Below are 12882 nucleotides of genomic sequence, written 5' to 3'. Positions count from 1 at the left end.
TGTATTTAAATATTCACATTATTCTTGGAATGAACAGAATATATTAATTTGTATGACCAAAAGAAGTGGCAATCAGTTCCAGAAATAATTGTGATATATTTCTGAAATTATCAAAATAAATGTCATTCCCAAATTTCATTCCCAAATTGTCATTGTAGAATAAAATATTCATAATCAACATTAGTATTAATATACGACCGTGAAGGCATTCAACTTGTGGAGAGGAATCTCCATTGCTTTCGTCAATAATTATTCATGCCGTGCAAGAGATATGATACGCGTGGTCCGGCATAAGTTGAATCAGATGCTACCCTTCACTTCCCAGTCTTACTGAGTGTTGATGCTGCTCTCTTCCCAGTCTTAATAAATGCATGTCAGCAAGAGCTACGACCGCAGTATATCGAAGCTAAACCTCTGACCACAGTTCGTTGCTATATAGAAGACCGGCTCATGCAAACCCAAATGTGTGTCAAGGAGCATGTATGCAGTCGTCGAAGCAGACTTATGAAACCCGGAGTGAACCGAAAGACCGGTTCAGCGACACGCCCGCTCCTTATTAAGCTTCGTAAACAAGGATTACACAGTTCACTAACAGGACCTAAGCAGGCAGACAAGGGGGTGGGTGCCCGCATGGCCGGTGCTGTTAGAGCATATATATCGCTCATATCACAGGAGCAGGGGAAACTGAGGAAAAAAAGTAAACGAGATGAACGAACTTGGTCAACTGGAGGCCGTTAGTCCACAGAGCATTAATAATGTTAGAAATATGTGTTGCCTCTCGTTATTACATGGAGGAACTAGAGAAGAATATATTAGTAGTAAAGAGAAGTAATGAAATCAATGGAAAATTCGTCTCGGTAGGCTTCAAACCATTACGAATAAGAGTTTCCGAATTGTTCAAGAATCTATTTCATCTCACTCCGTTACTACCCGTTACGACAAAATAAATAGGCGTTAAAAATATTTTCGCCTTTTCAACAGTTGATGAACTTACAATGCAAAGAAATTAGTCCAGTGAGATGAATGGAAGTTCGTATATAAATATCGATATCAATCCTCAGAACTCCTATCAATTATTCTTTTTTTTTGTCAGTGCAGTGAATACGGTTCATTTCTTTAACAACCAAACCTTCAAAGAATAAGAACTAGCTATGCAACGCTGAAAGTCAAAAACCACTCATCCCAAAATAAATTAGCGACCGATATCACTAATATCAATACAAGATATCATCACTAATATCAATACGAGATCATTCACTATCAACCAGCGGCGAAAGGCTGCACTCGCCATAACTGGTTAGAAATAAAAAAGGCACTAACATCTCATTGCAACGAAAAGTAAAGAGAAGCTAAAGAAACAACAATATAAACGAAGACACTAACACAAACGTCGCTTAATTTCACGGCATTACGGCCCACATACAAGGGACACAGCGCAGGAGTGAACAAGGCAATCCTACCAAGAAGGCATCGTAACCCCTCAGCCGATCGCTGAGGCGGGTCGTCGGGAGACAATATTCCGGGAAAAAGCGAATCCTCCCAAGCCAGTAACACCCAATTTAAGGAAAATTTTTACCCCTAGGGCGTAATTTTCCATTTTTATGTGATGAAGCTTACTCGAGTGCGTTGATTCGGTAAATATGCATCAACGATGATAACACTTTTGAAATAGTCAACAGACTTATATCAGGACATGTTAAGTTGAGCACCGTAACGAGGCGATAATTTGCAGAGCCAATTCACTAGATTGTATGGAGAAGCAATGGCATGAGTCAGTTGACCCAAGCTGATGTGTAAATTACAATGAATGTCTTCATATTAAAAACCTTCATGTCATCAAGTGTGACTAATAAATAACACTCAGTCGTCGAAAAATAAAGTAATTACATGATATGATCATGAAGATTAAATGAATTAATAATAATCACAAGAATTGCGGTACGAATATATGACCGAGGCATGCAAGCCAGGCTCGGTCAACAGCTCAATTTACGCTCCGAGGTGCATGCATGACAGGGCAACGCACTGTTTTAAACTCAGCTTTGCTCACCACGTGATAACAGCGAAAATCCTCGTCGTTTGTATTGGGGGACGGTCTCGTAACACGTGGGCTCCACGATGTCGTCATTTCCTCAATAAAGTCAAGATAATCGCCAACGATGATTGAGTGCGAGTGTTTGGCGACAGGCAGATCGTGGGAGCACCAACACATAGATAACATGTGCACTACCGATCACTGAGTCAAGCGATACTCGGCTCAAAGCTCCCGAGTCAAGGGCAACGTAATCTGATAAGAACATTTTACCTAATAAACACTAATGAGAGCTATCATGATCGTAAAAACGCTTAATAGATCAAGAAATATCCTCGGTATTTATATTTCTGCCTGACCTGGCCTAGATGAATGTCAATTTTTTATAATTTTTACAAAGGGAAGACATTATAATCGTGGCCCGGTATTGGAATAACTCCACGTGACTGCGTTAACGTAAAAATTAAGCGCCGAACTTGCAATAAATTCCAACAGATTTTCTCTTGTAGCGAAAGTCACGGCTAAAATTAAGATTGTAACATTAATATTCACATCAGTTTTCAGAGTAAATGTAGGACGCACGACGCAGTATTAGATATAAGAACCTATAACATGATGGAATAAACAAAACAATCTCAACTATATAAGTAAAACTTGCACGTTTGTGTAAAAATTCACGTGTTGCTGCATGAAAACTAGGTAGCAAATACAGCGAATGCCTGTTTGCATAGAAACGACCGAGTTGATGAGTTCCGTTTAGGATTCCACCCTGGGCAGCACGAATCTTGTACGCCAAATTCACCGCAAATCAGGGTTGTTGTCTAGCATCCTACATAGCCTAATTGGAGAATTTTGACCTTTGAAATTCATTGGCCGGCAAATGGCCTTTAATTTATCAACATTTTTGAGTGTGTAAAATAAAGAAAAATTGCACCGTTGCACCGAAAATTCCCAATTTTTCAATAAATATTGAAACATTAATTGTCTGAAGAAGGCTGAAGTATTTCAAATGTCATCGAATTGTAGACAATTAATTAGACGTTACAATCCTAACCATGCGCATATTGCATATTCTAGTATCGGGAAAAGAATTTTCAGCGCTTGGAGTTTAGATGAAAATTAGAATGTGCTTCAAAATATGCTCAATAGACCACTGAAATGACAATGAATGTAGTGAACATTTGCATATTCATGAGCAAAATGCCCAAGTTTGTACTGTCTCGTCTTTTACTATTGATTTTCTTCATTTTCGATCAATTTTATTCTATTTCATGTAAAAAACTTTAGACAATTTCACTTATTCCAAACAATTAAATTACTACTGAAACTCAAATGAGATAAAAGTTTAGGGCACAGGAATAACCGTTGCAACACTGACCTTATCTCTGACTCTCGAGTTGCAAATATTTATAGTACCTGGATAATAATTATCGTACTTCATTGCAGTGATGAGGAAAAGATCGGTCAATGACCCTACTGAGCGAGCAGCAATGCAGCAGGAAATACAGTATATCCGCATTACCTATTCCTGCATTCATGTTGCAACCTAAACCCCGTGAAATAGCAGGATAAAAGTAATTAAATTTAAAAGTTGTTTGAAAATACGAAACGCCTAACAAACTTGCCTAACATCCACAATTACCCTACTAACTATAAAGTCGAATACACACCACCATTTTTGGAAGGAAAGATCATAAGATGCAAGTATTTGCATGAGATTAGAGATTTACGAATTGAATACTATGACGATTCGGGGGTAACGGATGTCCAAAAAGTTACAAGTTCTGCTACAACCAGGTTAGGATAAATCACGACGAGCGTCTACAACCTAAATGCTTCTTCAATAAATCATTTTCTTAGGATAAGTCGACATGGACAGGAGTAACTCGCTCGACGGATCGGATTAAGCCGGACTTGTCTTTCAGTTGCGACGCAAACGTGACGTCAATGTGTCGGCCGAAATATACGCGCGGAACGGCGGCGGGGAAAAGAAAACGTCTTTCATTAAATTGCCACTCATAAAAATTATCATTATTTAACTACTCCTACTAATGCACCATATAAATGTGAATGGTAGGTGCTAGCTATAAATATTCAACATAACATACAGAGTATTGATTTATTTGCCGAGATAACTTGCAGCGATTTAAAGAGACCTTTCCTGTCATCGTGAACTGTCTGCGGGCAACGATGCGCTGAACTTCAAACTCTGCACGGCTATTCAAACGCGTTCATCTTCATGGCCGGCGGTAAAATTTTACCAATACAGGCAATAGCTAATGACGTTAACACACAATGATTAATATCCCTTATTTGCTAGATCAAATTTATGTTATATGGAATTTTCATTAAAAAGCTTGAAAATATCAAATGGTGAATCAAAAGTGCTACCACATGAGGAGTGTAATCAACAAATTTAGTACGCATCCTAATACTGTATAAAATCAGTCATCGGTATATGTATTCAGTAATCGGTATTCGGAATATGAATAGTATGAATGCTATGAATATCCTATCTTTTAATAGACTAGACGTCTCCATCACAATATGAATGAGCGAAAGTTATTGGAGCACCAAAGAAAATGAACCGGTCGAACCAAACTGAGAAGCTGCATAAACTAATAAGACGAAACATTGTTAATGAAACACGTCATGGCAGAAAGAATGGAAAAAGATCCACTTACCTTCGTATTAGTGTTGGGCATCTTGTCAAGAGATGGCAGAGACGCCAGAAAAGTAGGTAGCTTCGGATGCAGGAGATCGTTCTGCTCGGCTTTGCAGACGACTCTCAGTGCTCCGCTGCAGGCGATAACATTTTCCGAAGAATATTCAACAAAAGAATAATACTCACCGTTCGTAGCTTCTCCGAAGGCAAAGATCTGTAGAATGCGACTCTTTTATAGTATTAACACAAACACTTGCGAAATTAAAATTATCAAGACGAATTTAACGCATTAACGTGCAAGCAAACACAGCAAAATTTCACCACGACCACCATCACCAGCCCCACAACACCATGTCAGATGCAAGACTGAGCCGCGCTGACGTTTGCAACGGTTTTGACCACGTGACAGTCGACAACGTTCTCGATGGCTGGTAAGAGCATGGTTGAATCCGAAATGAAACGGCAAATTATAAACTATACTAATAAAGTTATTTATTTTTAACAGGGGGGATTTTCCATCTCTTACGGCGTTACAATTGTTGTCAGCGATCCTTTGTAGTGGGTTTAGCTAAATTTTAAGAACGTGCTTCAACAAATTTCTAAGCTAGCAAATAAGTGGCAGTTGAGTTATAACTACAATATTGTGCAAATTAGTTAGGACAGTGGTTGAAATAACACAGTTATTTTCCCCATTGAAGTTTTATTAAGAATCATAACAATGGTACAAAATATGATATAATTAATAGGAGATATGACCTCCTTTTGCTTTTACAAGCATTTTGAACACAATTTGACATGGATTCAACCAATGTTGAACACATTTTAGTCACTTGCTCATCATGATACCATCAATCCCATTGAAAACGTATATGCTATACTCAAACAAAAACTCCTGAAAGGAGACTGCTCGACAATGGCAAAGCTAATTTGTGCTGTAATTAGGACCTGGTATCATGATGAGCAAGTGACTAAAATGTGTTCAACATTGGTTGAATCCATGCCAAATTGGGTTCAAATGCTTGTAAAAGCTCAAGTAGGTCATATTTTCAATTAATTATATCATTTTTTGTACCATTGGCATGTTTTTTTAAATAAAACTTCAATGTGGCAAATAATTGTTATATCAACCACTGTCCGAATTTGCACAATACTGTAACACAAATAAGACCTCATTAAGAGGAACAGACGTAATTTATCGTGTCGTGATTATTTAAATTATTCTTAGTATAATCATAGTTATTTTAAAATCATTTTCGTTTATCATGCCATTATCATTTATCTAGCCTATAATCAATCGCATTCTTATAACTGCGTTGGTGGACACTTAAGTTATTTTAAATGTCCATATTTTCTATGTCCATCTCGATCGATGTCATAAAATTGACTATAACATCAAACGTTGCATATTTGAAACTGCATCGAATCGAGTGATATTTCGATCTATATGAGAAAACGAAACTGTATTACATTTTTCGGATCGATCAAAAGAAGGTATACAATTACTTTGTATATCAATTACTTTGTGGATCGCGAAACGAACGCAATGCAATTCCGTAAGACTGTTCATGCGATGTAACATGTGCCGTTTTTATTACCACGTTTTTCTTAGCTCGCTTTCGTGTCTGTGATGATCAAATCTTGCAATCGATATTTCACCAACTTTCCCATTAGCTAGCGCTCTGAAACTTTTAGGGAAGCTCAGCTCCCGATAACAATACAATAATCAATAATTTGTTGCACGTTTCCTGGCGTATAAACTCTAAAGGAACTCACAAGCAGGGGTTGGAACCTTTAATGCACGCCATCCTCGAGAGGATATTCGTGTTTAGACTGCGTATATCGATGATACGCTTCGCCCCACGTTTTTCGTTTTAGATGTTGTAAAAAATTTTAACTGAAATACAAAAGACCAAGAGAATGAAAGCAAACAGAGATCAGTAGCTGCCGAAAAATTATTTTCTACTTTTGAGTCCACATGAAAAACGTGGTCTTTAAAAATTTTTTTTTATACATTTTATTTCAAGTATTACAGGTACAATTACTGAATGACTTACGAACGCTTTTATATGTATTAAGTATCCGAGATTTTTTGGTCGTTTCGATCGCGTAAATGCGGTACCTACGGCTACAAATATTGCATGGAATTTTCATAGAAATTTCATATGAAACGCAATAAATTTTCGTACCTACATTGTGGCCCGTTGGAGAGTAGGATTGCAAAAATAGTCAATCCGATTTTTATTTTAGTAAGTTCAGCGTCAACAGGAAAATAATAAACTAACTCTAACTGTAAACTGTAACTAAAATAACTTTATTTAAAAATATTAAAAGTCGGTTTCTTATGATTTCGGAGATGGGATTCAAATGGAAGTTTTATGCTCAAATATGGCGTGAATAGGGATTCTATATTCAACACTAATTTAGTCCGAGAATTACTAACCAATTATTTGAAAAAGGATTAGAGAGAACAAGATTTTCAAATCTCAGGGACTATATTTACCATGAACAGCATCATCTGTTATTATCTTAGAAAATTATAATATGCACGGCTATAAAATAGTCACTTCATTGCTAGTGAAACTCGATTAGTACATATTCATGTTTGTACTGCAGTTAAGGGTAAATTTGAAAGACTTTTGAGAAATTAAAATCAAAAAGTTTGCCGGTACTTAATTGTGGCCCAGTGCTCCATTACATATATGAACAGGTTTATAGTATAGTATTGAATGGGTATAAATCTACCACTTATACATTTATTTTGTTCGTTGGATCATGCATTACCGAAAAGTTTGAGGTTTGGGAAGCATCTACTTCGAACAATCTCTCATGAATGTTTTTTTCCTATTATAGCTGAAATGACAAAGATGCAAAGAATGGGCTAAAGAAATTCACACATTTTAAAATGATTAATCACTCACGCCTTAATTAAGCTAGAAAACAATCAACGAAGTTTGACGTCGATAATGAGTTTATTAACATGTTACGTGATTAAGTTGAATTTCCAGCCAAATTTTTGACAGTCGAACGTTGGCCATTCAAATGCCATTGGCAGCCTGTCAATATTTTGAGCAGGAAAGATGAGAATACAAAATGTGAACGTAATTTGAGCAGCGTTGTAACAGATATTTGGCAGTTTGTCGAACACATTGAAGTTGTTTGATCAACAATGAATATTATCTGGCAAACGGATTCTAACACATATATGGAAATGAACCTCAATAAGCAGAAACTTCACAATATTTCTCTGGGTGAGATATTAATTGAGCTATCAGCAAAAAAGAGGAACCAAAACAGGCTTAATGCAGCTCTATGCGCTTCTTACGATATTGTATCAGTTTATATTGCACTATATTTTTATTACAAAATGGTGATAGTCCTTGCAGCTTATGAGCGCATCGAAAAGAAAGATTATTATTTTACACAAGATTTTCTTACTCGACCAATTGAGCTTTTGTGCAAATAGCTTTTTAGAAAGTTACTGCATCAGCAAAAATGTTTAGTAAGTTATCACTTAATCTGAAGTTCAGCGATGATTCTGTCTTTTTCGATGAGTTTTTCTCTCATTTTCTCGACCAAAGCAGTCAGCAATATGGTTGGGGCCTGAGAGGCCTGCTTTTTGTACGAATTGCACTGCTGCCTCAACTCTTCTATTTGTTTCATGTAGCTACTGGTCTCATTCATGGCTTGTTTGAGTTCCTGCTCATGCTGCTGGGATTTCTTCTTGCAAGAAACTTCTTGTTTGTCAAGTTCGTGTTTGAAACGTGCCTGCTCTTTCGACAACTTCGCATTAATAGATTCAAGCTTCGATTCAGCATCTGCCTTCTCGATTCTTGTTGTTGAGAGTTGCTTTTCTAAGAGACGAACCGTTTCTGTCATCGCTTGAATTTGGTCAATGAATTGTTGGTGGTGGAAACTCCCATCTTCACGACTCGGAATGGAATCCAAATACAACTGAAGGTCTTTGATTCGTCGTAGAGCTGCATCCCTCTCCTTGGTTACATAGCCAAGCTCTTGTTTGTACTTGTTCGTCTCATCCCGATGTTCTTCACTCATTTTCTCTATAAAGTCCTGATAGCGCTTCACTATCTGGTTGCTGTTTTCGATTGTAATTTCTTCTCTAATTGGAATTTGCGGTTCACGCTCTGCGAACTCAATCCTGTTGAAGGCTGCTGGAGCTGAGTCGTCGACTTGCAATGTGAGTGCAAGTTCATTAGGTGATGTCTTGTATAGACTCATCTCACTTTTTACTTTGTTGATAAATTGTTCTTTGGAAATCAAAGTAAGTTCTTTTTCCCTTATCGTTCTCTGAAGGTTTTCATTCAATGCCCTTTGTTTTTCAAGGTCTGTTATAGCCTGTCCCAAAACTTCATCATTTTGAGCGATGTATCGAGCTATTCGGGAATCTTCATCGTCCGATTGCGATTCGATCGTCTGGATGGCGATCGTCGCCACGTCGGTTTCTAACTTAGTAACCCCGTTTCTTTCCTCGTCCCCGACTGCCGAACTGCATGTGACATTTGCAGTCAAATTTTCGATTATTTCTCTCAGCTGAGCTTCTTTTGCTACAGCTGACAATTTCAACTCAGTGTTTTCTTTCGACAAGAGTTCGAGTTTTTCCTTTAGTTCAATGTTAGTTAACTGTTGTTTCTGAAAGCTATGGCACCACATGGATACATTTTGTTCAGATTGTTCGTTGGAATGAATTTCTTTAATTTGATCAATGTGCTTCATGTTAGCCTGCAGTTGCCGCAACATTACTTGAGCGTCGAACTGCAAATTACGTGCAGCAGTGAGGGCTTCATGGGCTGCTCTACGCTCATCCAGGAGCTGGTTTAGCAGATGGGCTAAAACGCTTAGAAGTGCAGGAGTTGTGGTGTCGTCTGTTGTCAGCTTCAACCTGCATTTGAAAAGAAGTTTGCTCATATTTAGGTAAGTTCATCCATCTATAATGCTCTTGACAATTAACGTCAACTTTCCCCAACACATTTACTCATAGTGTCGTGGTATGGAGGAGTCGTGTTAACAGAAAGAAAAAGAATGAGTTAGATTTTGTAATCGTTTTCATAAGTTCAAGTGCAATTTATTTGAATTTTTCTTAATCATTTATTACTTTAAACTCACCTGACGCTTTCGAGAACCTCCAAGACGTGTTGATGTGACCGCTCAGCAGCAACGAAATTGCTCTCGATTCGTGCGCTGATATTGACCGTCGGTTCAACATCGAAGGCCTCGAGCGAGCGCCGTGGCAAGCGGTCACCGCCTACGCTGCGGCTGACAGGTTCAGCGTCGTCGTACCTGCGTTTGGACGCTGCAGGCGGAGTCATGCAGTTGTTCTGCACCTCGTTGTGCTGGTCTTCACTCGCTGACACGTGCGTATCGATTGACACGAATTGCTGGCCTGGATCACAGACAGAGCGGCGTCAGTGGTGGCATTGATCGATGCGAGGGCTACGTACGGTACACTCAGTGAAATGAATGGGTAATGTTGTCCCTATAGTTATACATTATCTTACATAAAGCACGAGCTAAAAGCGGACGTAGCACTGATACGCCTTTTTGGCGAACCAAACTGGTTCGGGATCAATGGCACCCACACACAGGCATGAAGTGCATCGTTATTTGGACAAAGTCTCACTCATTCCTCTGCGTGTAGAAGCTCTCGCTAAATTGAAAACCCTAAGCAAAAAATCATCTAACTGCGGGGCACTGAATAAGTTGATATATTGGCGCAGAGTAAAGATGGCCGAACTTTTTTGGCTATACAAAAATTCCTAAGCCTGTTAATGCGCAATATGTTACGATTAATGTGCTATATGTCACGATTAATGTGCTGTATGTCACGATTAATGTGCTATATGTCACGATTAATGTGCTGTATGTCACGATTAATGTGCTATAATTTACGATTAATGTGCTGCAGGTTACGATTAATGTGCTACATTTCCGATTAATGTGCTATATGTCACGATTAATGTGCTACATGTTGCGATTAATGTCCTACAAGTCACGATTAATGTGCTATATGTCACGATTAATGTGCTACATGTTCCAATTAATGTGCTATATGTCACGATTAATGTCCTGCTGTTACGAATAATGTGCTACATATTCCGATTAATGTGCTTTATATTCCGATTAATGTGCTTTATATTACGATTAATGTGCTACTTGTTGCGATTAATGTGCTGCATGTTACGATTAATGTGCTACATGTTGTGTTAAATGTGCTACATGTTACGATTAATGTGCTACATTTCCGATTAATGTGCTATATGTCACGATTAATGTGCTACATGTTACGATTAATGTGCTACATGTTACGATTAATGTGCTACATGTTACGATTAATGTGCTGCATGTTACGATTAATGTGCTACATCTTGTGTTAAATGAGCTACATGTTACGATTAATGTGCTATATGTCACGATTAATGTGCTACATGTTACGACTAATGTGCTACATGTTACGATTAGTGTGCTACAACTTGCGATTTTTCTTTAATCGTGAGTGCGATTAATGTGCTATATATCACGATTAAAGTGCTATATGTCGCGATTAATGTGCTACATGTCGCGATTAATGAGCTACATGTCGCGATTAATGTGCTACATGTCGCGATTAATGAGCTACATGTCGCGATTAATGTGTTACAGAAGACGATTGATGTGCTACATTTTAGATTATTGTGCTACATGCTAAGATAACGCCAACCTATTTACACTAAGTCGTTCTGCTGATTTTCCGCGATTTTTTTGAGTCTTTCTGACTAAATTTGTTGTACTGTGCAAAGAGATATGATTGCATCCAAGTAAGTCCTCATAATTATTCACCGTAAGCAACAAGATTGAGTTGCCCACTCTCCATGCTAGGATCCTCGCTCTCCGATCGTCCTTCTGTTTCCTGATACAGAGAATAATATTCATACATTAGCAAATAGAGAATTGATAAAAAAGTTTAGCGTATATGATGCACCAACAGATATTCTATGATGTAATTATAGATGAACTATTCGATGGGATAACGTTCAAATGAAAGCATTTAAATTATTATTATGTGATAACTTTGCTAAAACAAACTTTTGAACTTTGACAATAGAAACTTTATAAGTGTACTTATTACCCGATTAAAATTGCCTGATAATGAGGCGTAATCTCTTACGGGTAATCTCTAACTTTCTTGTGGGGGTAATCACTACCTTTCATATTGAGGTAATTACCATCATTTTCATTGGGGCCATCAATATCCATCTTGTGGGAAGTAATCACTATCTTTATTGTGGGAGTAATTACTATCTTTATTGTGGGAGTAATTACTATCTTTATTGTGGGAGTAATCACTATCTTTATTGTGGGAGTAATCACTATCTTTATTGTGGGAGTAATCACTATCTTTATTGTGGGAGTAATCACTATCTTTATTGTGGGAGTAATCACTATCTTTATTGTGGGAGTAATCACTATCTTTATTGTGGGAGTAATCACTATCTTTATTGTGGGAGTAATCACTATCTTTATTGTGGGAGTAATCACTATCTTTATTGTGGGAGTAATCACTATCTTTATTGTGGGAGTAATCACTATCTTTATTGTGGGAGTAATCACTATCTTTATTGTGGGAGTAATCACTATCTTTATTGTGGGAGTAATCACTATCTTTATTGTGGGAGTAATCACTATCTTTATTGTGGGAGTAATCACTATCTTTATTGTGGGAGTAATCACTATCTTTATTGTGGGAGTAATCACTATCTTTATTGTGGGAGTAATCACTATCTTTATTGTGGGAGTAATCACTATCTTTATTGTGGGAGTAATCACTATCTTTATTGTGGGAGTAATCACTATCTTTATTGTGGGAGTAATCACTATCTTTATTGTGGGAGTAATCACTATCTTTATTGTGGGAGTAATCACTATCTTTATTGTGGGAGTAATCACTATCTTTATTGTGGGAGTAATCACTATCTTTATTGTGGGAGTAATCACTATCTTTATTGTGGGAGTAATCACTATCTTTATTGTGGGAGTAATCACTATCTTTATTGTGGGAGTAATCACTATCTTTATTGTGGGAGTAATCACTNGAGCACACGAGTTATCCGTGCAGTTATTAGAGCAGTTGTTACTGGAGCACATGTTAATGTTCTTTCTGGAGCACACGAGTTATCCGTGCAGTTATTATAGC

The 12882-nt window shown here is 37.6% G+C and overlaps 2 protein-coding genes across 2 annotated transcripts; one reads left to right on the top strand and one right to left on the bottom strand.

Annotated features, from left to right (window-relative positions):
* Positions 1-7003: 7003 nt before the first annotated feature.
* Positions 7004-11593, bottom strand: LOC108675550 (interaptin). Its single transcript, XM_018163570.2, has 3 exons — positions 11529-11593; positions 9819-10095; positions 7004-9594 (listed from the first exon to the last, which is right to left on the bottom strand). The coding sequence occupies exons 1-3, from the start codon at positions 11560-11562 to the stop codon at positions 8205-8207; spliced, it is 1701 nt and encodes a 566-aa protein (XP_018019059.1). The 5' UTR covers positions 11563-11593; the 3' UTR covers positions 7004-8204.
* A 244-nt stretch (positions 11594-11837) lies between these two features.
* On the top strand, positions 11838-12881 carry LOC125177881. Its single transcript, XM_047880459.1, has 3 exons — positions 11838-11844; positions 11981-12723; positions 12873-12881. Exons 1-3 carry the CDS (start codon positions 11838-11840, stop codon positions 12879-12881), a joined length of 759 nt encoding a protein of 252 aa, XP_047736415.1.
* Position 12882: the final 1 nt, after the last annotated feature.

The sequence above is a fragment of the Hyalella azteca genome, unplaced genomic scaffold, assembly GCF_000764305.2.
Source record: "Hyalella azteca isolate HAZT.00-mixed unplaced genomic scaffold, Hazt_2.0.2 contig5418, whole genome shotgun sequence".
Lineage (NCBI taxonomy): Eukaryota > Metazoa > Arthropoda > Malacostraca > Amphipoda > Hyalellidae > Hyalella > Hyalella azteca.
This window is presented reverse-complemented; position numbering and strand designations above follow the sequence as displayed.

What these genes read in the sequence shown, in the direction of transcription:
- LOC108675550 (XM_018163570.2), bottom strand. Translation starts at nt 11,562, where the DNA reads ATGGAGAGTGGGCAACTCAATCTTGTTGCTTACG. An exon ending in ACTCAATCTTGTTGCTTACG is followed by an intron (nt 10,096 to 11,528) that starts GTGAATAATTAT and finishes TCTGTGATCCAG; the next exon opens with GCCAGCAATTCGTGTCAATC. An exon ending in GAGGTTCTCGAAAGCGTCAG is followed by an intron (nt 9,595 to 9,818) that starts GTGAGTTTAAAG and finishes TTTCAAATGCAG; the next exon opens with GTTGAAGCTGACAACAGACG.